At 41.0% G+C, this 26,092-nt stretch overlaps 1 protein-coding gene across 3 annotated transcripts in view; it reads left to right on the forward strand.

The window, feature by feature from the left end:
* Positions 1-26,092, forward strand: part of MYH10 (myosin heavy chain 10) — a gene marked incomplete at its 5' end in the record, with an annotated part of 84,334 nt that overhangs the window by 46,521 nt on the left and 11,721 nt on the right. For all 3 annotated transcript variants that reach the window (XM_081318318.1, XM_081318316.1, XM_081318317.1), the window contains 13 exons: positions 4,983-5,176; positions 5,390-5,511; positions 5,648-5,717; positions 5,809-5,969; positions 6,245-6,353; positions 6,454-6,585; positions 7,115-7,321; positions 7,439-7,576; positions 9,392-9,515; positions 13,921-14,092; positions 22,327-22,539; positions 23,218-23,362; positions 24,509-24,715. In XM_081318318.1, the coding sequence (XP_081174444.1) occupies positions 4,983-5,176; positions 5,390-5,511; positions 5,648-5,717; positions 5,809-5,969; positions 6,245-6,353; positions 6,454-6,585; positions 7,115-7,321; positions 7,439-7,576; positions 9,392-9,515; positions 13,921-14,092; positions 22,327-22,539; positions 23,218-23,362; positions 24,509-24,715 (1,994 nt within the window). The remainder of the gene's footprint in view (positions 1-4,982; positions 5,177-5,389; positions 5,512-5,647; positions 5,718-5,808; positions 5,970-6,244; positions 6,354-6,453; positions 6,586-7,114; positions 7,322-7,438; positions 7,577-9,391; positions 9,516-13,920; positions 14,093-22,326; positions 22,540-23,217; positions 23,363-24,508; positions 24,716-26,092) is intronic.

A 26,092-nucleotide genomic window follows, 5' to 3' on the forward strand; every position in this document is an offset into this window, starting at 1 on the left:
ATTCATTGCAAAAATACCAAAAAAATACTTTTTTGCGATCTTGTAAATTTTTGGCCAACTGTGTATGTTAGGGTCCTAATCATTGGGCCACGACCCATTATCAGGTCATGGTCTGTTTGGAACTGGCCTGTTCGAATGTGGGCCAGCATGCACACACAGTTCAACTTGCATGAGCAGTGGGCTGGCGTGCCTGCACACAGATGCAAAGCTCAACTTGCGCAAGTTGAGCTGTGTGTGCTTGTGCATGCACACAGGCCTGCCATTTGCACAAGTTGAACTGCAAGTGCATGTGTGTGCACCGGCCTGCTGCTTGCACAAGTCAAGCTGCACATGCACATGTGCCCCAGCCCGCTGCTCTCACAGCCCAATTCCTCTCCCCCCCCACTGGGCCGCCAAGGTTGGAGGCCACTGATATATGTGTATACATCCACATACGTGGGTTCTAATAAAAAATGAATATTGCCAATGGGTGTTACAAATGTGTTGATGCCCATGACACTGTCACTATAAATGTTTTAAATAAATAAATAAATTTTGACTTGGCTGCAAATTAACATTCCTGTCTTGGTTGACAGAAGAACCTTGATGTTAGAACATTAGGGGACACGAGAAAGGTCGTAGCTTTTAGGTCCAATATATATATCAGTTCTGAGTCTCCCCAAAATTTTAGGATCACTGAAGTAGTATTTTTCCAAAGCACCCAAAGGCAAGGCAAGAAATAACAGATGGAAACTAATCAAGGAGAGAAGCAACCTGGAATTAAGGAGAAACTTCTTAAAAGTGAGGACAATTAACCAGTGGAACAGCTTGTCTCCAGAAATTGTGGGTGCTCCATCCGACGAGGTTTTTAAGAAGAGACTGGACAGCCATTTGTCTGAAATGATATAGGGACTCCTCTTTGAGCAAGGGGCTGGACTAGAAGACCTCCAAGGTCTCTACCAGTTCTATTCTGATTCTAATTCTAATTCTATTCTGATTCTAATTCTAATTCTATTCTGATTCTAATTGTAGTTCTAGTGACAGGATTCTAATTGTAGTTCTAGTGACAGGATGAGGAATGCTGGAACTTCAGGACATACTGTATATACTGTATATACTGTATATATCATAGGTAAAGGTAAAGGTAAAGGTTCCCCCGCACATGCGTGCTAGTCGTTTCCGACTCTAGGGGCCGGTGCTCATCTCCGTTTCATAGCCGAAGAGCCAGCGCTTGTCCGAGGACGTCTCCGTGGTCATGTGGCCGGCATGACTAGACGCCAAAGGCGCACGGAACGCTGTTACCTTCCCACCGGAGTGGTCCCTATTTTTCTACTTGCATTTTTACGTGCTTTCGAACTGCTAGGTGGGCAGAAGCTGGGACGAGTAACAGGCGCTCACTCTGTTACGCGGCACTCGGGATTCGACCCGCCAAACTGCCGACCTTCTGATCGACAAGCTCAGCGTCCTAACCCACTGAGCCACCGCGTCCCTATATATCATACTTAAGTGGAATAAATTTTTCTTGAACTAGAGCTTCAATGAAGACAAAATAAGAATCCACAAAGTAACTAGTTATCCTTCTTAAAGGTAAAGGTAAAGGTTTCCCCGCACATGCGTGCTAGTCGTTTCCGACTCTAGGGGCCAGTGCTCATCTCCATTTCAAAGCCGAAGAGCCAGTGCTTGTCCGAGGACGTCTCCGTGGTCATGTGGCCGGCATGACTAGATGCCAAAGGTGCACGGAACGCTGTTACCTTCCCACTGTAGTGGTCCCTATTTTTCTACTTGCATTTTTACGTGCTTTCGAACTGCTAGGTGGGCAGAAGCTGGGACGAGTAACAGGCGCTCAATCTGTTACGTGGCACTTGGGATTCGATCCGCCAAACTGCCGACCATCTGATCGACAAGCTCAGCGTCAGTATATTTATGTCTTTAGAACAAACCAAAATGGAGTCTAGCTACCCATATTTCTCCTCAGTCATTCAAAACAGAACAGCGAGGCACAGTTAAATATTTTTTCTCTACTGTATTAGATTCCAATTTAGGATGAGAATATTTGAAGTCTCATCGTATCTAATTATCACACATGTATACTGTAGTGCCTATTAGAGATACAAGTTTTAGTGCTTACAAAACGTTTATGAGAGGTATTTGGTATACTTCTTACCATGTGAAATATATTCCAAAGACAAGTTTTCCCCAAAGCATAAAAAGTTAGGTTTCTTCAAATGCATATAACAGTAGAACTGTCTACCTCTGAAGGTTGTTTGCTTCTGGAGGTTTTTAAGAAGAAGCTAAGTAGTCGCCTCTTGCAAATGGTTTGTTTGGTTTTCACACACATTGTAGAGACTTAATGATTCTCATAATCTTTTCTAATTTTGATTCTGTGAAATCAATTGCTCCTGCTTCTTCAAGACTCTGATATTCAACTTTCTTGGCTGTTATAGGGTAGCTTTGTTCTAGTGTCCCCATCTTCGTTCGAATCCCATTTTTGTGAATGTGCTTATCACATATATTCCTATAAGATGGTTTGATGTTGTGATATATGGTATACTCATGGTATGAATATGATATTATACAAGCGGGCCAAACCAGGATTTTAGACTTTTATATGTATTTTTTTAGACTTTTTGTGGGTTTTCCCAGCTGAATGTTTTAAATCACTTTTTCCTTTCTTTTTCCTTTGAAAATTGATAATAATTCTATTTATTTGATAGTTTGTCTCACTTTTGGTAATAAAATTTCTAGGATTTATAAATGAGATTTGTAAACTGAGTGCTGCCTATTGATTGTCAGCACTATTTTAAACTATAGCCTTATGTCTCCTAGCAGCTTCTCAGAACTTAAATAAAGGTTGAATCTATTTTTCCTCAGATTGAATATTCCTATCAAAAAAAAAATACCTCCCATTCTTCCTTGATGAGGAAGTTGAAATACTACTCTATTTCTAAGTAGGTGAATATCAGTATCTTTAAAGCTATTTATTACAGCATGGTGCATCCTCATCTCCTATCCCAAGAGATTTTTTTGTGTGTGGTTCAGATACATTGGTGATACGTTTATTATCTGGACTCATGGTCAGGGTGTCTGGCAAAGTTCCTTCAATCCTTCAGTAACTGAGTAAAATTTGATATTTGCTATGAGGTTTCCTCCTGCTTTGTTATAACAAAGGTGCTAGTCGCAGTCCAGTCGATCAGCACAATTGGGAACCAGAAAAATATATTGACACCCTTCTTCCACTGCTGTTTCTGCTAGACCATCTGGAAAGTGAATTAACACTTATTCTGAAGTGTGCATTCCTCTGGCTGTGCTCTGTATGAAAGTCAGCAGTTGGGCAGAGCATACTAGATTAGTAATAGCAAGCTTAGAGGCTTGCTGTTACTAGAAGTGTGGGTCATATGATCCTGTCCTTCCTGGGCAATAAAAATTTCATGCCATTAGCTCTAGAACTGCCGCACGCAGTGTTCTGGCTCTCCTCTCGTAGCCTGCTTGAATTCTATACTTATAACTTAGGTTTTACCTATATTATTCTCAAACTGGAATATCTAAATTTAAATAAAAATTAGTATTAAAAAACTGCCTTAGCACTATAACTCTTTACAAATCTTGTTAAATATTTTATAGTAGTCTTCTTGTAATCTATTTTATAAGGAACGTAAATGCACTTGAATTTATTATTGTTGCATTAAATTATTACTACAGATCCAAAATGAAGTATGGGATTGTGACATCTGCTTATGTATTGTACTGCCTTGAAATTGCTATGGTCTCTGAAATCTACACACAAAACAAATCATATATTTTATGAAACTTGAAATGATTATGTACGTTTACAATTCTGAGTTGTTAGTGTCAACGCTGCTAACCCTTCTTTGGAAGGGTTTCATCTGTCGGAACCATGACAATTAGTTAATTTGAGTTTTGGTTAATTTGCTACTGCAGAGTTGATTTTTCCCATGATTAAACATAGCATGGATAGATTTGAAATCAGACAGGATTTTTTAAAGTTATAGAATAAATTTCTTTAGTACCATCAATTGCCAGCATAACTATTATATTTAGGATATATAAGTTTTAGTTTTTTCTGACTGTAATTTACTTCCCCCTTCATTTCTTTTAATGATGTACAACGAATGCATTTCACGGATTAAGGAGAGATACTTAACTCTTAATTCTATTTAGGAAACATGTTAAGTACGTTTTGATTTAACTTCACATATTGTTGTGACTGGGAATGTTAAAAGACTGCAATATATTCAGTTCTTTAGAATGACAGTGTGATGGTCCCCACCCCAGCTACTTTATTTCATTTCTGCTTTATTTCTGGGCCAAAATATATATCTCTAGTTGCTTGATATTTCTCCTCAGAGTAGAAGTTGCCTTTAGGGTTAATTTTATTGGAATGAACTAATTAAATCAAATTCTCCTCAGTTTTATTCTTCATAGAAAACTGATGGTATTTCAGCTGAATTAATGTCAATATGACAAGCCACATAACTAGTATTTTTGTGATATAATAGGAAAATATAATGAAAAAGCTAAAACCCATATTTTATGTTGCAGTTTTATAGGGAAATACTGTACTTTATTTCAAGCAAAGATACTCTGGGAGGGTGGTAATATTTTGTCTTTAATGCAGAGTTTAATCCATTTAGTCATTTGCTTTGGCTATATAATAAATTTTCCAACATTATTCATTCTGTGCTCGCACTTGATTCTCGTCAAAAATTTATTTTAATTATGAAAAAGGGAATGGCTGTAGTGCAACTAAAAGTAAAATAGTAACTTTTTGTTCTTTCTAGTTCATAATTGTCAAAGCTATAGTATTTTTGCCTTGCGCATTGCTTTCAGTCTGGCTACTTCCATGCATACCTATTTGCTTTGGCACAGATGGCCCCTTTCAATATTGTCTCACAAAACATTTATTGCACCTTTTATTTATCTGTATTGTCTTTATTTCTGAATCCTCTATGGACCAATTAACTGTACATTCTTGTTGCCTGCAGTGGACCGTATTGTGGGCTTAGATCAAGTCACTGGAATAACAGAGACGGCATTTGGCTCAGCTTATAAGACCAAGAAGGGGATGTTCCGTACAGTAGGGCAGCTGTACAAAGAATCACTCACCAAACTGATGGCCACACTACGAAATACCAACCCAAATTTTGTTCGCTGCATAATTCCAAATCATGAGAAGAGGGTATGTATTGTTACAGGGATTGTATTTGACTTAGATACAATAACTGCCCCTTGTGTGTTTTGGGGTCATGCTATGTATCTCTGTTTGCAGATATAGAAACATTTTGATTTCATGTTGTATATGGATACTGAGGAGCACTTTGATTTTTGAGTGATTAGCAATTAATATTTCTTTTAGTGAAAAAAATGCTGAAAGGAATGTCTGTGTATTTAGGCTGGAAAGCTGGATCCCCATCTTGTTCTAGACCAGCTCCGTTGCAATGGTGTTCTCGAAGGAATACGGATTTGTCGACAGGGATTTCCAAACAGGATAGTGTTCCAAGAATTTAGACAGAGGTACTTCAATATATCGAATACAGTTTGTCCAAGTAACTTTGTTTTTGTTGTTTATTAACATTTAGTCTTTTTTCCCCGGGAAGAATAGATCTCTGTGAATTTACCAACATCTACTTGTTTTCTGTTTGGTTCATAGGTATGAGATCCTGACCCCAAATGCAATTCCTAAGGGTTTTATGGATGGAAAGCAAGCTTGTGAGAGAATGGTGAGCTATTATATACAAATATAACACATCTAAAAAGTTTCATCATTTATTTTCTCCCTATGTTAAATAAATGGATTTGGCTCTTGCATAGATCAGAGCACTGGAATTGGATCCTAACCTGTATAGAATTGGCCAGAGCAAGATTTTTTTCCGAGCTGGAGTTTTGGCACATCTAGAAGAAGAAAGAGATTTGAAGATAACAGACATCATTATATTCTTCCAAGCTGTTTGTAGGGGATACTTGGCCAGAAAGTAAGTTAATGTAGTAATATTATTTTAATCCTTATGGACAAGATTTGGCGAAATCCTTTAAAGGATTTAGGTTAACCAGAAGTACTACATTAAAGTAATGTGCGTGATTTGTTCATTGATTGCTTAGTTATAGTTCCTTCCATCTAGAAGTGTTATTATCATTTCGTACTTTAATCAGGTTTTGTTATCAAACCATTATTTTGAGGTAATTGACAAAATGCAGAAATGTTCAACTGTTTTATATATATATAAAGGGTTTCTTGATTTGTCTTTAGAGCTTTTGCTAAGAAGCAGCAGCAACTGAGCGCATTGAAAGTTTTACAAAGAAATTGTGCTGCGTATTTGAAGTTAAGGCACTGGCAGTGGTGGAGAGTGTTCACAAAGGTAGATGGTTGTTCTTCATCTCTAAATTATGTGATGGAATTCTTAATGGCAGAGAACTGACATTAACTTCTGGACTTGTGGCTTTTGATTAATTGTGTAGGTGAAGCCTCTGCTTCAGGTTACTCGTCAGGAGGAAGAACTTCAGGCTAAAGATGAGGAGCTGGTAAAGGTGAAAGAGAAACAGTTTAAAGTGGAAGCAGAACTAGAAGAGATGGAAAGAAAGCATCAGCAGGTCATTATATACAGTCTGATTTATACAATGCCAATGATCCACATCTTACCCGCAAATGTGATTTGAACATAAGTTACAACAGAGAAAATATTTTTTTTGTGACAAATAGGTTTTTGCAACTTTGATTGGTTTTGTAGGCTGATTGTCCAATTAAGCAAAATTATTATGACATATTAACTTGCTGTATTAAATTAAGAGCTGTTGGTATCATTTTTGCAATATGGAAAACTATCTCCAATTCCAATAGCTGGTAAATTCTGATAGATTGTTGGGAATATTTACAGGTCAGAGTTGATTTGAGGGGTCCTGGGTGTGCTCCCTCTGAGCTTTCTCGTTTCCTTGCAGACACTCCACTACCCAAACTAGGTGACATCAGCTACTACTAGCACCGATGATGCTTACCTAGCTTTGGTAATGAAACGTCTGCAAGGAAACAAGAAAGCTCAGAGAGAACCAAGGACTCCTCAAATTGTTCAGCTTGTTGGCAGCACGCTGAGAGACTGAAAGATTTTTCTTATTGTGCTTGTAGTTGGTGGAAGAGAAGAACATTCTTGCCGAACAATTGCAAGCGGAGACAGAACTCTTCGCTGAGGCTGAAGAGATGAGAGCTCGCCTGGCTGCCAAGAAGCAAGTGCTGGAAGAAATTCTGCACGATTTGGAATCCCGGGTGGAAGAGGAGGAGGAACGGAATCAAGTGCTTCAGAATGAAAAGAAAAAAATGCAGTCACACATACAGGTGTTGCTCAGTGGAGCGATGATGGGATTATTGGAAACTCTGCCTAAATATTGGGAATATTAGCCTCTTCCATGAACACCGTATAATTATGACCTTTCCCCCCCCCCTGTTTTTCAGGATCTAGAGGAGCAACTTGATGAGGAAGAAGGAGCTCGACAGAAGCTACAGCTTGAGAAGGTAACAGCTGAAGCAAAAATAAAGAAAATGGAGGAAGAAATCTTATTATTGGAAGACCAGAACTCCAAATTTCTTAAGGTGAGGGGGGAAAAAAAGGGTATTCCTCTCCTGTGCATCAATGTGGCCAAAATTGGCTAGTAAATGAACAATGGTAACTATAGATAACATGCTATCTCTGGCCATTTTTAAGATGGAGAAAAGTAGCCTGCAATGATTAGACATAAATATGTTTTATTACATTACCCTCTCCTGTCTGAAACATTAAAATCTGGCATATTTACTGTACTTAATAGATAAAGGGAACTCCAGACTCCACAAGCTAAATACGGGTAGCTTTATGTTTTTTGAAAGAAAGTTCTTTTTGGTTGGCCATTGCATTTAAGAGGAAATTTGCTCCAGTAAAAGAATTGTGTATTAAATATATGTTTGTATACTGATTCCTGACTTTTTCCTGTATGGGAATCCATTACATCATCAGTGAAAAGTTTCGCAGACAGCAACCATTTAAAACTATTGTGCTAATAAAGGCAATGGTGAAGGGAGTTAAACTTTAACTTGATTATTTCCAGTAATCTATCTTGTACATTCACAAATATGTCCCAAATGTGCCTCCCCCCCCCAAAAAAAAGTTTGCCTTTTGGGAAGAAAAAGTACCTTTGGGACCACCGTGACCTGGATGACTGAAAATCTCCATAGACATTCACAAATATGCTTTTCTATAGTAGCCATGGCCGTATGAAGATAACTTATAACAAGAATGCGGAAAACATTCCAGGATTCTATCACTGTTACATTATCTTCTCATGCCCCAAACCACCGATATTAGGAAACATTGACTTATTAGGCATGTAACGCAATAAGTCCTTTTCATATTTTCTACTACCTTCTCCTATTGATATCTTATGATTATATTACCTCATTGTTCATATGTACACTGAGAGCTTACGCACCAGAGGCAAATTCCTTCTGTGTCCACTCACACACTGCCAGTAAAGTGTTCTGTCCTGTCCTGCTCAACTCTGCTTTACTCTACTACGCTACACTACACACTACACTTTCTTCCCTCTCTTTTTTGTGAGCTTATAGCCTAAATTTAATACCTGATTGCTTATATTTGATGTTTAGAACCATATATCATCCTTATCAAATGTTGTCATACATCAGGCATTGATGTCACAAATCATACAAATAATTATTCTTGCTGTTTGTTTTTGACCAAGTTTTATAATTGGTGTAGCATGTGGAATTAAGGACTTCTTATGGTAATGACCATCTCAGTCCAATTGCTATCACTAACCTGATCCTTTCCAGATGAATTGAGGCTTTGTAAAACTTTAATGGATTGTTCAAAACAAATGGCAGATAATTTTAGAACCTTCAAGATGACCAGCTGTAGCTTGGAATGCCTCAAACATACCAATTTACTGGTGGAATAAGCTCATTTAATAAAAACCCAGGAAATTATATCGCTGATCTGAGACCCTCCAACCTTAGACTCTTCAAATTGGATTAAAAACCTAGCCTTCCTAACCAGCATGATACAAAGCCTCAGTTCATCCAGAAAGAATCAGGTTAGTGATAGCAATTGGATTGAGATAAAATACATGCTAGAAGTTTTGTTATCAATATATTTTGTATCTGCTAAATATAGAACATAAACATATTTGTAGATGTCTGTTAACAACTAAATATAAAATACATTTTCTATGAACCTGTAACAATTGCTCTAAAAATGTGAGGAGGATCAAAATATTTTAAAATAGTAGAGAATCTTACTGTGTTATAACCGTAGTTTATAATTGGGTTGGTTGGAATGACAGCTGCACAGTTTGTATCTTATTCTTTGACTCCCATGTATATATTGCTTCATTCTTGCTTTTTTTACTCAATTAGGAAAAAAAATTAATGGAGGACAGAATTGCAGAATGTACTTCACAGCTGGCTGAAGAAGAAGAAAAAGCTAAAAATTTAGCAAAGCTGAGAAACAAACAAGAAATGGTAATCACAGATCTGGAAGGTTAGCAGTTTCAAAATTTGCTATATGGGGCTAATCATAGGACAAACCAAAAGTATCCTACTACCAAATAACAGAAGCAAGTTTTAGCTTCCTATACAGAGTGTGAAAATAAGTGCATATTGTTTTATCCAAATCAAAAGATAATTGTAATGTCAGTTTTGAAACTATTATTGTGGGATATTAAATTAGACAAGATGTACTCCTAAGATGACAAATTCACTAGAATCATCCTTTACTATACAGTATACACTAACATGATAATATGTTTATTCAAATACTCATCTGCAAGTAAAAATAATACAATAAAATTTGATTTAATATTGCAATTAAATAAAAGGTTGCAAGAAATCAGTAGATTCCAATATACATCATAAAGCATGTACCTAAAATCAGCTCTGATCAATATATTAGAATGTCCAAGCAGCTAAAATGTTCTTCAGTTTTCACTGAAAAATACCACAGTTGAGAAGCTGCCTTAATCAGTTACTTGGGTGCCTAAGTTCAAATAGCTCAGGAACTTGAGCAAGAGCGTTCATTCAGAATATCAAATTCCTTATCAGAGTAGGATTGGATTCTGGATTGCTCTAGTATTATGGATTTATGAATCTTTCTTTAAGATGATTGCCTCAATATGTCAAGGATAGTCTTAATTTCTGATGTTTTAAGTGATCAACAAATTAATAACATTAAATGAAAAAAAGATGAATTTCACTTACTCAGTTCTCTAGCTGTTTAAGACCAAAAGTAACAATCAAGAGGATTCCCCCCCATTTTGTCCCTACGAAATTGTACTCAGAAACAGATCAGTGTCTAATTCTAACTTCAAAAAGTATGTATTAGATAACTTTTTTCCATACAGTAAGCATTGTAAAACTAATCATTAATTATGAACATTGGATAAGATTTCAGTCAAAATGTTCATAGAATAGTTTTCATTTATTGTTATCTTGGAACATACTTTCATTCCATTTGTTCTCTCTTCTGTCTTGTAGCCAGCCTAGATTTTTTTTTTCTGTCCAGGGTCATGCAAGTACTCAAATAATGATTCTTCATTATGGTCTTGTGATTTACACATATGGGTTAAAGTGCTCGTGCAGATTCCTATATCCTCAGTTTACAGAATTGTTTGGTGGGAATACCACCAGTCCATCAAACTTAGCCAGTTTGTTTTCAAACTCTATAGCGATAGCACTTTCAGTCCTGAAGCTAATCAGAGTTTGAGTTTTGTCTTTTTTCCCCCCTATAATCTTCAAAACTCACAAATTGTTCATCGGGGCACTTTATTTTCCCATGATTGCTATTCAGCTATTGGCCTTTCTCATGTGCTAGCATTGAGGAAGTAAAGTAACTGTCCTATCATTTTTTCCAAAGCCTTGCCTAAAGAGGGCAGTCTGGGGATTGGGCTCAGAGTTGAGTCTAGCTGGGAGAAAGGGTCCTCCCTCAATGAGGCATTATTCTTTGGTTACTTTTAACAGCCAGAGGGCAAAGATTTGTCCCACAGAGGGCAACATCTTGCTGCAAAGAACCCTGTCCACTTCCTCAGTATATAGAAGATTAAAGGAATGACAGGCAATCTTGCAGGTGGTTACCTCAATTGCCTCATTTGTCCCTGCCAATATGGTGACAATCTCCTCCTCTGTTCTTCTCCAAAGTTGGCATTTAAAAATGCCATATAGCTCATATTTATGATAAATACTAAAATGATGCTAAGATTTTTTCTAGGATTAGAAAAAAATTAAAAATTCATGTATTCTAGAATAGAGTTCTTTTTCTTAGTCCTACTGTTTATAACAATTTCCTGCTGCTTTTGGCACTACCCTATAAATCATGTTCTGAGAAGAAATATTTCTCCAAATATTCACATATCAACTATGCATGTAACACGCTCCCCCCACCCCCCTTGGATTTAGATGCACAATTTTTGGCTATGTAACATGTAACTTGGAATTATAATTTAATAGTTAAACTATTAATTTTATGTGTTCACGGACTTTTGTTCCCTAATTTGGGAATAGTTATTCTGTTGGCCAGAATTATGAGCAAATGACTTAATTGCATAAATATTTCTATTTAGGACTTCCAGCCAAATAGGCTAAAACTGAATAACAACAACTGGCTCATGAGTCCATACTTTCTAAAAATACAAAAATATAGAAAGACCTTAAGATAGGAATAAACTACCTTATATTCCCTTGCCAATTTATAGGAAATAAAAATAAAGGAATCCAATATTTTTCAGAATATGATCATTTTTTTTTTGAGGCATCAAGAAAAGCAAAATCAGGAATGCTAAAACTTGTCTTCCAGATTCTACTCCAGCTGTATAAGAAGTAGGCTTTTCCTCATTCCCATTTCAGCTTCTTTTATGAGTTCCCTTATTGAAATCCAGTGATTTAAACACAATTATGATGCTGTGTTGGGCTTTATTAGGTAAAGAATATCTATCCCCTAACACAGGGGTGTCAAACTGGCAGCCCGCAGGCCGGATGCGTCACACACAGGCCATGCCTACCACGGCTCCACAAAGGCAAAAAAGTTGTGCTACGTCATGATAGGTCACATGACGCGATCGAATTTGACACCGTGCTCTAACGTATGGATACCACATTGCATCCAGACGCTTCAAAATGTCTGGCAGGGGCCTGAATCTCCAATTTAAACAGGGAAATAAAAAAAAACAACCTTGTGAGACCAAAAATCAAAGAAGCCCTATCTAAGCTCTTCTTGGCCATTAATTGGAAAGGAGAAAGGTAACGAGGCATGAGTATACTCTAATACTTTTCAGTCACCTGTCAAAGTGTGTTGAAGAAAACAAAATAAACCAGATACAGAAACTGCTGCACTCTTAGGAAATTGGAGAAGGAAATATGCCAGAAGGGGGGGGAAGCAGGAAGAACCTGGGGTCAGGAATGGGCAGACTTCCAAGGGAAAAGTAAGCTGGTTTTTCTCTAGAAACAGAATAGGTATTATACATTTAGCAGAGGATTTCCCTGTTTTTATGTGTACGTGTTTGGAGAGGAAAATGGGAGCCTAGGGTGGTAAAAAAGACCATGTGCTTTGTAGGGCGTTTAACTGAAAGCATGAGACTAACATGAGGAAATAAAACTGGATTCAAAGAGTGAGATTGTGCTTAGAGGGTACAGTGCTGTATGCATGCCAAATATTCAAGTTTTACTCTCATGATGTTAGAACAGAAATATTTAAGATGAGTGCATACTGAATACGATCTACGGAACAATTATTTTTTTGAAATGGGTGAAATTCTGTTTCATCAAAGATAGCAGGAAAAACAAAATTGTTGTTTTAGAATATGATTTTGCATGCCAACTACATCAAGATGAAGTTTTGATAGTAATAACTGTCTCAAGAAGTAAAGCCTTCTGGAGATTAGTAGTTCAGGATGTCATGGTCTCTCATGTAGAAATCCAAACAGTTGCCCTAGTATTATAAAGTCAAAAATGATTAATTGATATTTTTTTCCTTTTTAATTTGCTGCATTCGACCTAGTGAATCTAGAGATACTATTTTGATTCCAGTTTGGTGGGCTTTGAAGAGAAGAGAAATGTATAGGATTTTAAAAGACAAGATGGAGTTAGGTTGTCTTTAAGGATCACTATCACTAAAAATTTCACAAAATACCTATTTTGATAATCTCTGCATTGATTTTTAAAATTCCTCTTAGATAATCCAGATGTGTACTCTCGTATTCTCGATGGGATATGCTTTAGGTCGTTAAAAAATGATCCCATCATGACCAATGATCTTCAGTTGTGGTAGTTGTAATAAGTAACTATTGGGAAGATACCATTTTGAAGAAAGATAGCATTCATTAACTTCTTCATTTGGAATTGATGTTACTCTGTCTCAAAATTATAAATTAGCAATTTATTTGATTACTTCATTTTTAGCAGGTTGACCCTAAGTTTATCTTCACATATTGCATTCTTTTGTACAGCGCGTTCTTTTCTTCACATTTGGTTACCTGCAGGATACCTCCCTAATAAACCTGGCCCAATTGCTTAGACTGTGTTGAGGGAAACAGCTGGTTGCCCCCCATTTTGAAGAGATAGGGCGCAAAGCCTATCTGTTTGTGTGTGTGTGTGTGTGTGTGTGTGTGTGTGTGTGTGATGGGGGCTAGCCTTCTTAAATGGCCTCCTGCTGGAGGTTTATTTACCCTAACATTATTTGCCTTTTGAAAAAAATTCAACTGCTTTTCCAGAGGTCATTTGGGGTCTGACATCATGTATTGTTTTGAGATTTTTAAAATGTATTTATAATGTTTTTTTCTTCTTGATATATTGTGTTTTGTTTACTGTTGGGTGACATCAAGAACCTTCTATGATTGTAACAGGATATATATACATCTAGTAAATAAATCCTCCATATCATCATTGTTTCTTTAAAGAACGCTTGAAAAAAGAAGAAAAGACTCGCCAAGAACTAGAAAAAGCAAAAAGGAAGCTTGATGGAGAAACCACTGATTTACAAGACCAAATTGCAGAACTGCAGGCCCAAATAGAGGAATTAAAAATCCAACTTGCCAAGAAAGAGGAAGAACTGCAGGCTGCCCTTGCCAGGTAAAATAAAATAAATAAAATTCCATTACATATAGTTAGTTACTTCTCAACTCACAACCCTTCTTTTGATGAGAGTTCAAAGTTACTATGGTCTTGGAAAAAGTGACTTTTGACCTACACTCACACTTATGAGTGTTGCAGGAGCCTTGTCCCATGTCTGCAATTTGGGTTTTTGTCAACCAGCTCACACTTATCACAGACAGCTGCAGTCTCCAGCAGTCATGTAATCAAGCTTTGTGACTTTCTTTGCCAATTCCCAGCAAAAAAAAAAAAAACAAAACCCAATGCATAATTGCTTAACAATTGTGTCATTCACTTAATGATGGAAATTCCAATTCCAGTTATGGTCATAAGTTGAGGACTACCTGTACAACTGTGCTGATTATTTCAACAGTATTAGATGACATGATTAAGATTGCTGAATATTTTGTTACCTGCATTCCTCTTACTTTCAGCATTTATTTCAAAGATGTAAAATGCATGAAATGAACATGCCTAAAATAGAATAGAATAGAATAGAACAGAGCTGGAAGGGACCTTGGAGGTCTTCTAGTCCAGCCCCCTGCTCAAGCAGGAGAACCTATACCATCTCAGACAAGTGACTGTCTAGCCTCTTTTTAAAAATCTCCAGTGATGGAGCGCCCATGATTTCTGGGAGCAAGCTATTTCACTGGTTAATTGTCCTCACTGTCAGGAAGTTTCTCCTTAATTCCAGGTTGCTTCTCTCTTTGATCAGTTTCCAATCCTTATTTCTTATCTTGCCCTCTGGTGCTTTGGTGAATAACGTGACCCCCTCTTCTTTGTGGCAGCCCCTCAAATACTAGAATACTGCTATCATGTCTCCCCTATTTCTTCTTTTCTTTAGACTAGCTAGCCAAACCCAAGTCCTGCAGCCGTTCTTCATATGTTTTGGTCTCCAGGCCTTTGATCATCTTAATTGCTCTTCTCTGAATTTTTTCCAAATTTTCAACATCTTTTTTGTGATAATGGTGACCAAAACTTGCTGCAGTATTCCAGGTGTGGTCTTACTATGGTTTTATAAAGCGGTACTAATGCCTCGCGTGATCTTGATTCTATGCCTCTGTTTACATAACCCAGGATTGTATTAGCTTTTTTGGCTGCTGCTGCATACTGCTGGGTCATGGTTAAATGATCATCCACTAGGACTCCAAGGTCCCTCTCACAGTTACTGTTTTTAAGCCAGTTCTTGCCAAATCTGTACTTGCATCTTTGATTTTTCCTGCCTAAATGTAAAACTTTGCTTTTCTCCACATTGAAACTCATTTTGTTGGATAGGGCCCATTGTTTTAAGTTTGTCAAGATCTTTTTGGACCCTTAGTTGGTCTTTTGGGGGGTTGGCTACTCCTGCCACTTAGGTGTCATCTGCAAATTTGATGAGTTCCCCTTCAATTCCCTCATCTAAGTCATTGAGGAAGATATTGAAGAGTACTGGGCCTTGTGGTACCCCACTGCTTACTTCTCTCCATGTGGATGTAGTGCTCTTGAGGACTACTCATTGAGTTCGGTTTGCTAGCCAGCTACAGATCCATCTGGTGGTGATGTTGTCTATTAAACCTTTTTCTAGCTTACCAAGGAGTAAGTTGTGGTCTGCTTTATCAAATGTCTTACTGAAGTCTTAAGTATGCTATGTCCACAGTATTTTGCTGGTCTTTGATTATCTTTTCTAGGATCTTCACAGGTATTGATGTTAAACTAATTGGTCTGTAGTTTCCTGGGTCTGTTTTTTCCCCCACTCACTATTGTACTCGGGTTCTTTGTTGTGTCATTCGTCCCAATGTGGAGGAGGAGGAAGAGGTAGTAATCAGTAGGCCTAATTATTTTGGTTAGGTTCTCAGCCATATCTTTGATTTTTGCTCTAGGGAGACAACATACCTCCCTGGATTGTATGTCCGGTCTACAGATGGATGATTCCGTTCCTTTGAGGATAGAATCTCCCTATTATTTATTTATTTATTTATTTATTTATTTATTTATTTATTTATTTATTTATTAGTTTTTATAAACCGCCCTTCTCCCGAGGGACTCGGGGCGGTGTACAGAGGAAGGAAGGTCTACAGATGAACAATAAAAAGTAATAAAAACAATATTGAAAACAAACTGGGACCCCAATTAACGCTATCATGCCAGGCCGGACTGCTGGAACAGGAAAGTTTTTAAGTCGCGTCGGAAGGTACGGAGGTCGGGGGCCATCCGGATTTCGGTTGGTAAGCTGTTCCAGAGGGCTGGCGCACCCACTGAGAATGCCCTCCCCCTGGGGGCCACCAGCCGACATTCCTTGAGCGGTGGCACCCTGAGGAGGCCCTCTCTGTGGGAGCGCACAGGACGGTGGGGTGCTGACATCGGCAGAAGGTGCTCCCGTAGGTAGTCCGGACCCATGCCATGTAGGGCTTTGTATGTCATTGTTAGCACCTTGAACTTCACACGGAAGGCAACCGGAAGCCAGTGCAGCGCACGGAGGAGAGGTGTGATATGGGAGTATCGGGAGGCTCCCAAGAGTGTCCGTGCCGCTGCACTTTGCACCAGCTGAAGCTTCCGAGTGGATCTCAAGGGCAGCCCCATGTAGAGAGCGTTGCAATAGTCTAGGCGAGAGGTCACAAGGGCATGGGTGACTGTACGTAAGGAATCCAGGTCCAGATAAGGCCGTAGTTGGCGAACTAGTCGTACCCGGGAGAAGGCCCCCTTGGTCACAGCTCCTATGTGGTCTTCTAGGGAGAGCTGCGAGTCTAGGAGGACACCCAGGTTGCGGGCCCTATCAACAGGGGGTAGTAACATGTCCCCGATGTTAAGCGATGGGACATTCTGAATATCCTGGTTTGCCGGAACGTACAGCCATTCAGTCTTGTCCGGGTTCAGTTGAAGCCTGTTCCTCCCCATCCATTCCCGGACCGCTTTCAGGCAGCGGGACATCACGTCTAGGGCATCACTGATATTGTTTGGAGTTGAGATGAAGAGCTGGGTGTCATCAGCATACTGATGGTACCCTACTCCAAAACTGCGAATGATCTCACCCAGCGGTTTCATGTAGATGTTGAACAGGAGAGGCGAGAGGACCGACCCCTGAGGGACTCCGCAAGCGAGAGGCCTCGGGGTCGACCTCTGTCCCCCTGTCAGCACCGACTGCGAGCGACCCTGGAGAAAAGAGGAGAACCAACGCAGAACCGTGCCTCCCACTCCCAGTCCCCTGAGGCGTCGCAGCAAGATACCATGGTCGATGGTATTGAAAGCCGCCGAGAGGTCTAATAAGACTAGGACAGAGGAATGGCCCCTGTCCCGGGCTCTCCAGAGATCATTCATCAGAGCGACCAATGCCGTCTCCGTGCTGTAGCCCGGCCTGAAACCCGATTGGTACGGGTTTAGATAAACCGCTTCATCCAGGATCTGAGGAAGTTGGTGCGCCACCACGTTCTCAACAACCTTCGCGAGGAAGCGAAGATTGGAGACTGGATGAAAGTTATTCAAAGAGGATGGGTCCAAGGTGGGCTTCTTGAGGAGAGGTCTCACCACCGCCTCCTTCAAGGCAGTGGGGAAGTGACCCTCCCTCAGAGAAGCAGAGATGACCGCTAGGAACCAGCCACGTGTCCCCTCTCGAGCTGCATAGGCCAGCCAGGAAGGGCACGGGTCCAGTAAGCATGTGGAGGAGCTCAACCTTCTCATAATCCTGTCCACTTCCTTAGGAGTTACAGGATCAAATTCTTCCCAGATGACGTCGACAAGACTGTCCATGTCTTGTTCTTCCATCTCAGCCCAGTTGGAGTCCAGGCCAGTTCGAATCCGAGCAATTTTATCCAGCAGATATTGACCGAATTCCTCGGCTCGACCCTGCAAGGGTTCCTCCCTCACCTCTTGGTTTAATAGGGAGCGAGTCACCCTGAACAAGGCAGCCGGGCGATTATCTGCGGACGCGATGAGGGTGGAAAAATAGTTGGATTTTGTCACCCTTATCGCAGCGAGATAAGACCTGGTGAGGATTCTTAGTCGCAATCGGTCGGATTCGGATCGGCTGGATCTCCAACGGCTCTCTAGGCCCCGTCTCCGACGCTTCATCTCCCGGAGCTCCTCGGTGAACCATGGGGCTCGCTGGGATCTGCGCCGGGTCAGAGGCCGCAAGGGTACAACTCGGTCCAGAGCCTCCGTGGCTGCCTTTTCCCAGGCTTCCACTAAGGCATCCGCCGAGCTGTGAGCAGGGAGTGCATGCGTGTCCCTAAGCGCTGCCTGGAACTTATCAGGGTCCATTAGGCGCCTAGGGCGGTACCATCTGACTGGCACCGTGCACCCACGGTGGGGGGTGGCAAGGGGGAAGTCTAGCCGCAGGAGGTGGTGATCGGTCCATGACAGGGGCGTAACAGTTGTGGTACCCCCACCGATATCATCACGCCACCGTCCAGACAAGAACACCAAGTCTGGGGTGTGGCCTCTCTCATGAGTCGGTCCAGAAATTATTTGCGACAGGTCCATGGCCGCCATGGAAGCCATGAACTCCCGAGCCAGTTCGGACGATCCTCCCAGGGACGGTAGATTAAAGTCGCCCAAGACCATGAGTCTTGGGAATTCAACCACCAACCCTGAGAGGGCATCAAGTAGCTCGGGCAGGGCCGCCGCTGCACGATTAGGTGGTAGGTACGCCAGCAGCAGGCCCAACTGCGCCCCTGGGCCGTATCTCAGTAGGAGAGACTCACACCCGACCATCTGAGGGACGGTGGTCTCTCGCGGGCTAAGGGATTCCCTGATGATAACTGCCACTCCCCCACCCCTCCCATGAGCCCGAGGCTGGTGCAGCACCTGGAAACCTGGCGGGCAGAGGTCAACCAGAGGAACACCACCCTCTGGGCCCAGCCAGGTTTCCGTGATGCAAGCCAGGTCCGCATGCTCGCTCTCCACTAGGTCACGAATGAGGTGAGCTTTGTTAGCTACGGACCTTGCATTCAGGTAGACCAGCCTTAGCATGGGAGGGGGCGCACCTTTGCTCCCGGGTCCTCCGGGGGAGAACAGAGGGTCGGAGCGTCTCACCGCTTTTACAGAGCGGAGATGACACTCCCGGTGACGATATGGCCCTCTGTCTGTGCACCTTCTGCCATTCCCCACCATCCTAGGGATGGGATGTTTGTCAGTACGCCACTGGGTGTTATCGGCAACTGGTCCTCGTTGTACGCCGTCGTGAACGGTCGTGGGCCTGGCATGCGTTGGTGGCTGGAAGGCGTGCCTTTCCCGCGCAACCATAGTCTTCTCCCTCCCCCCTCCCTAACCCCACAAAAAACTTAGCTAAGAACTTAATCAGGGGCCTCTTGTTGGGCTTATGCTGGAGGCCCCTGACCCTGCCCGGCCATCTCTCAGAGGCCCAGTGGTTGGGCCCGTCATCGAGATTGGATGTGATGCAGGCGGGTCGCACCCAGGAGAGTGGGGAACCCCTGAGGGCTTGTAGTACTGTGCTGGAGTATTGAACGAGCATAGTCACAAGGGGTTCCGGGAAGGCAGTCCCCTGGATGGTGAATTTGTAGGAGGGTCGAGTCGGGTAGGTGCGTTTCTGGTTCGTCGCCCTGCCACTGCCACTTGGCCGGGCGAACCCCCAGAAGCAGGTCATCCCTCATCCTCTCACAATGGGTTGTGACTCTGCTTCCGGGGGTGGTCCAGAACGTACTCTGGGTGAAGCATACCCCATAGAGCTCTCACCTCTATGGGGTTGCAGGTGTAAGGCCAAGCCACTCTGCCACCGTGGCTTGCACCCAGGCCCGTTATGTCCTGTGGGGAGAGAGTGGGCAAGGGTGGTTGAGAGTGGGTAGAAGGCAAGATGGAGGGATCCATTAATCGGCGTCAGCTCTGGTGGTTCAGCCGCCCAAACAGTTCTCTCCCTGATCCTCTGGGCGTTGTTCCTGGCCACAGCTCCATAGGCCCCTATTGGTTGGGGACCGTCCAGAGCGTGGCCTCCCAGAGGTATGGGAGTCCCTGGTGTCATGCCGCTGCTGTTGTCGTCTCCGATCAAGGTGCTTCGAAGAGGTGGCTCAGGGTGTGAGCCGTAGATGCCTCGCCTCCGCCGCTACCGCCGCTGTCAGAGGGCCCTGGGCAAAAACGGTCGACCGGGGCCCGGAGAGGGTGTCACCGCCGTCCTCGCCTCCGTTGCCGCCGCTTCCGCCGTATAGGGCATAGAGGAGTCGTTGGCACCCATTCGCTGCCGCTACCGTCGTAAAGCTGGCCTGCGGCGTCTCCTTGATCACTCGGAGACGCCGCCGCTATCCGGGAGTAGATTAGGCAGCCGAGGCAGAACAGCAACTCCGGCCCCGCTCAGGATGGTTGTAGCGGCAGCAGCGGTACAGGGGGTGGGCCGGAGATGCCACGCCGTCAGCGCTACCGCCGCTGTCAAGGCCCCTGGGTGGCGAATGGCTGTGCAGCCGCAGCGGCTCAGGGGGTGTGCCGAAGATGTCACCGCCAACCGCCTCCGCTGTTTCAGCCCCCTGGGTAGATGGCCGGCTTTGGGCTTGGGTGCTCTCACCGCTTTCGCTTTTGCTACGCCGCCTCCGCCTCACAGCTGATCTGCGGCGTCTCCCTTGATCCTTCGGAGACGCCACCGCCGCCCAGATGCTGTTTCCAGTCCCCTGGGGAAGATGACCGGCTTTGGGCTTTGAGCGCTCACTCCGACTGTTGCTGTGCTCACTTTCACTTTCACCGCCTCCGCCTTACAGCTGATCTTCCGCCGCCTCCGCCTCACAGATGATCTGCGGCGTCCCCTTTGATCCTTCGGAGACGCCGCCGCCGCCCAGAGAAGATCAGGCGGCTGAGGCTGAGCGAGGATGATGGCCCCATTTAAGAAACGGCCGCCAACGGCCCAGGCGGTGGGCGGAGACGTCCGGCAGCCCTACAGCTGATTCGGGGCGGCCGCGGACGGCACATTGCCCATCTCAGCTGCCCAAATTCTCACCCCACCCCAGGGGTCTATTGACATCCCTGGGGGGCTCCTGGGGGGACGCCTTACAACCGGGGGTTACGGAGCTCTCCCCAGCACGTCCGCCATCTTTGGAGCCGGGAAAAAAAAAATTATAAACACTTGCCTTCTTTTGCGGGGGGCTGCAGTATGGGGTGCTTTTCTGTTTATCTCTGGTGTGTTCGCTAATGTGACTTTTTTAGGGATATTTGAAGTTGTTTCCTTGCTAGGTGTCTGCATGGGTTTTTTTTTTAGGGGAAGGTTGTGGGTCTGCGTGTTTCCATCTAGGGGGAGAAATCGATTGCTCAATTTTAGTGGGGCTGCTTCTGGTTGGGTTGGGTTGCGCAGAAGGGGTTTGTTAAATCCCATTTAAATGGATATTCTGCTTTCCCTTTCCCCTACTAGTCCCTTAAATCTTGTACCCTATAACTGAATCTTTTTTCCTGTGCCTTTTCCAGCTCCCTCCTCTTTTAAAAAAAAAATTGGGAAAAGGAACAGCTGTCATTAAGATACAGTGTTCGAGAGTTCATGCAGCCCTTTCATTTCACTGTTATGAATAATTCTAATTTTGAAAATCTAGGAAGTTGGGATTTTTCTTAGTAAGATTATTTAAGTTACTCTGCTTTTATTGTATCTTGCTAAGTATTTTGGAAGCTTGAAACCAGAATTCTTATGGCTTGAATCAATATCTGGTATGGTAGAAATCAAAGCACATGTCGTAGATCATCTGTCTTCATTTTTAATTATTATGCTTTTCCATGTAATTTGTGAGTCTAGTATTGAGCTGTTCTTGGAGCAGTTGCATATCAACATATATTTCAAATACAATTGCTACATGAAAAAATAACCAAGGCATGGCAGATGTTAAATATATAAACATCAGAGATACTGTTTTGAAATATTGGATGTGTTTAGAATTATTGCAGCCCTTAGGATATTGGGCTTTGAGAACTATAATTCTAGACTCTGTAATTTACAAAAGAGCCTTCTGGTGTCTACTGCCATATATCCAATTATACTAATTGTGTGATTGTTTTAATTTGTTAGTTACTCATTATAGATTGGGCAATTGTGCCGTGACTGTTTTTATAAATACAAATTATTCCAGGTTAAGATGATTTGATTTCACCCATTCACAGTATATTGTTGATATTAAAATATCACCAATCCTAACTAATACTTTTGTGAAAACATGGGTGCCTAGAACGTTTCTTCTCACTCTCTACTTCAAGGATAGCTTTTTTTGTACTCGCTTCACACTTTACTTCACTCTTATCTTTAAACTCTGCGTTGCTTTCAGAGGGGATGAAGAAGTGATGCAAAAAAACAATGCACTCAAACTAATCCGAGAATTGCAAGCCCAAATTGCAGAGCTGCAAGAGGATCTTGAATCAGAAAAGGCTTCACGCAATAAGGCAGAGAAGCAGAAGAGAGACCTGAGTGAGGAGTTAGAAGCACTGAAGACAGAGTTGGAAGACACCTTGGATACTACTGCAGCTCAGCAAGAGCTCAGGTTAGTGAAGAGAGGTGCAGTGGATTTTCCAAAACAAGCAACGTTCTGTCTTGGTAAACTGAAAATTTTAGCTTCCTCTTGAAAATTGGAATCAAAGCAAAAACTGCTTAAAATTTACATTGAATCAAAGTGGCATTACTAGTTTACATTTATCTAAAAATATTCATGTTGAAGAAAAATTGCTGAAAACATTAGCCTGTAGTAAAATTAGATCGCTTCATACCTTACTTCTGATAAATTTATCTCCAAATTAATGAAAAATATGAGTACATTGTATTTAAAAGTGTCTCCCTTATAATGAAACTCTTGGGGAAGGGAATATAGTGAAACAGCCAAACCTAGATATATATATATATATATATTTTAATTCCATTTATATCCCGCCCTTCTCCGAAGACTCAGGGCGGCTTACAAGCTTAGCAGTAGCCTTCATTCTATGTATATGCCTGCTTATTAGGGCTTTCACACCCACCCCAAGCGGCATTATTACAAAGTCAGCTTAATTGCCCCCAACAATCTGGGTCCTCATTTTACCTACCTCGGAAGGATGGAAGGCTGAGTCCAAACTGGATTCTTTCTAGTATTAATTCAGAGTGTTACTGTGGTTTATATTTTTATTTTCCATTTAAAAATGATAGAAAGCTGAAAGCTAATTTTGTCTTGCTGGCTGCCTCTTAGGACAAAGCGTGAGCAGGAAGTTGCTGAACTGAAGAAAGCCCTTGAGGAAGAAACAAAGAACCATGAAGCCCAAATTCAGGATATTAGACAAAGGCATGCAACAGCCTTGGAAGAGCTCTCAGAACAGCTTGAACAGGCCAAAAGAGTGAGTGCAACATTCACTTAAGCACGAGGAAGTTCATATGAATGGGAAAATCTCCCATGAATTTTATGTAGGTGTGAAAATCTACTGAAGCAAAACAGGACATCGGTATAAAAAGAGCATATTTTAAAACTAGCTATATGCAGAGTGCTTCAAACTCAAGTCATTTCAAGTTTGAAGGACCCATTTTGTATTCAAAGCAGACTGCTTTGATTGCTTCTTGTTTTAAAAGCACTTTCAAAATTCTGAATTTTAAACATAAATTGTATTGCAGAGATTTTTGAATTTGAAATAGTTCCAATTTGAAACTTTTCTAGTTACAATTAACCTTTCAAAATGACTTTTAACCATAGATCTCCATATTTATTTGCAGCCTGCACTGTCTTTAAATTATATATCTGAAGGCAAGTTTTTTGTAATCTACGCTGTATTTGAATAGTGATTTATAGTCATTATGAACAACATCTAATTTTGATCAGATAGATTACTGGAGATGCACAACTGGAGGCCTCAGGGCTGCATTCAACCCATGAAAGCCTCCAGTGAAGTCTCCAGAGACTTTTAATTGGAAACTTACTAAAATAGATTTTTTTTATGTAAGAAAAGTAGAAAATAATGACACACACGATTTATTATATTAAATGGAAATATTTTCTTTTTCCCCCTCACATCAAGTAATATCTTTTGGAATGTGAAACCGACGAGGTCCCACTCGTCATCTTCAGGCTGGTGTCTTCCAGATATATATATATATAACAGAATATAGTACATCTTAAACTGCCTAGGAGCACTTTTTAATTGAGAAAAAGCTGCACTATAGTTTCCAAACTTGCAATTCTAGGATATTGTTATAAGTGTTATATTATGCTAGCTTTAATCATACAACTATTTTAAATTTCAAAACTCCTGAAGCACTAACAATTTTCTGCTGACATTTCTTAGTACAGATTTATACCTAAGTTGCATGCCCCATAAAATTTATTTAGTCTATGTATGAAAAGAGCTAAAACAGTGACAGAGGCAAGAACGGAATTTGTGAAAGTTTAATATATGGCATTTTGAATGCAATTTGTTGTAGCTTAGTTGCCGTATTATGTTTCTGATATACCTCTGATGAAATGCACTAAACTGGCTTTCTTGCTTCTTTAGTTCAAAGCAAATCTTGAAAAGAACAAACAGTGTTTGGAAACAGATAACAAAGAGCTGGCCTGTGAGGTGAAAGTTCTGCAGCAGGTTAGATCTGAGGCAGAACACAAGAGGAAGAAGCTAGATGGTCAGGTACAGGAACTGCAGGCCAAAGTCGCCGAAGGAGAGAGGCTGAGGACAGAGCTGGCAGAAAAAGCAAACAAACTTCAGGTAAAGATTTAAATTTGCAGCTCTTTGGTATAATGTAACAACTTATTAAAAAGTTCATTGGAAAATATGTTGCTGTGCATATTCTTCTGAAATCATTTTGTTTGATCACTGCATATATATTTTAAATGACAGTGTTTTATTTGAAGTGGCAGTTTCAGAATTAAGGGAATGCAGGCTGCTAGTGACAGTTTTGCATTGGGACTATCGGAGAGTTAAATGCAGATTTCTGGCTTCAAAATGTGTGTTCTTTCTTAGTAGGGTTCTTGAAACTTGAAAGCAAATGAAGTTCCAAACAAAATCCTTTGACTCTAACACTGGGAATAGCACTGTAGCAGACCACATTCTCAATGTATGCCTTCTTTCCTGCACTAAATAAACAACAATGGAGTTTTGAGAAAGTATTTCAATAAATTAAGAGTGAGAATAATGCTACATTCTGCTGATACAGTTATCTGACTTTAAAATTATAAAAATATGAGTGTAAAATACACACTATTTTTGATATAGAGATTGTTCGTACAGGCTTTTAAAATGAAGGAGTATGTAAAAATGTGTATAAATAGTGCTAATAGTGCTATTTTGTGAGTAGCATTTATCCCAAATGGTGTGTTCTCTTCTAATCATATACTCTTATTAGCAAATATAGTACCAATAAAAATATTGCAGAATTAAGTCATGATTGCAAGAAACTCAGCAGACACAAATCTGTATAATTGATAAGCTAACAATAGGAGGAGAACGTAAAAAAATTTCTGTAAAGCCTTTAGGTTTTTCTATAAATATATCAAAGGAATGCATTGTTTTTCCCTAGTATGATTTTCTTTTTTGAAAAGTCATTGCCAATTTAAGTTTGAAGCTGTAACCTTCATTGAATATACAACTAGCAGTTATGCAGAAAGTACTTACAATACTGTGCACCAGTCAAATCCAGTTTATTGTAATTAAATTGGAATCCTTCCATTCTAAATATGATATGCATAATTAAAATATTCTATTTTGTGGTGAATTATGAACGGAAAACCTTGCAGAATCTGAAGCAAATATGCCTAAAAAGTGAGTGCCTTCAAATGGATAATTGTAAAATGGCAGCATAAAAAGATCTGTTGGTCCTTCTTTTAAGGGTCAGAACAATGCAGTGAATTTAAATACTGAGAAACACCATGGGGAAAAACTGAAAATTGCAAACATTCCTTTTTTCTCAAGTTGAGTCCCATATAAATAACTATAGAAATTACTAAAAAGCAATAGCCAGCATTTTCAAAATCTCCTTAAGGTCCCATAACACTACTGTGGATATCTTGAGTTTTTGTTTATATCTCTAAAAAATACTCATCCTTACATGCTAAATATTGGTGTGATATCTAGATTCTTTGAATT

This window comes from Vipera berus, assembly GCF_964194415.1.
Source record: "Vipera berus genome assembly, chromosome: 2".
NCBI classification, from domain to species: Eukaryota; Metazoa; Chordata; class Lepidosauria; order Squamata; family Viperidae; genus Vipera; species Vipera berus.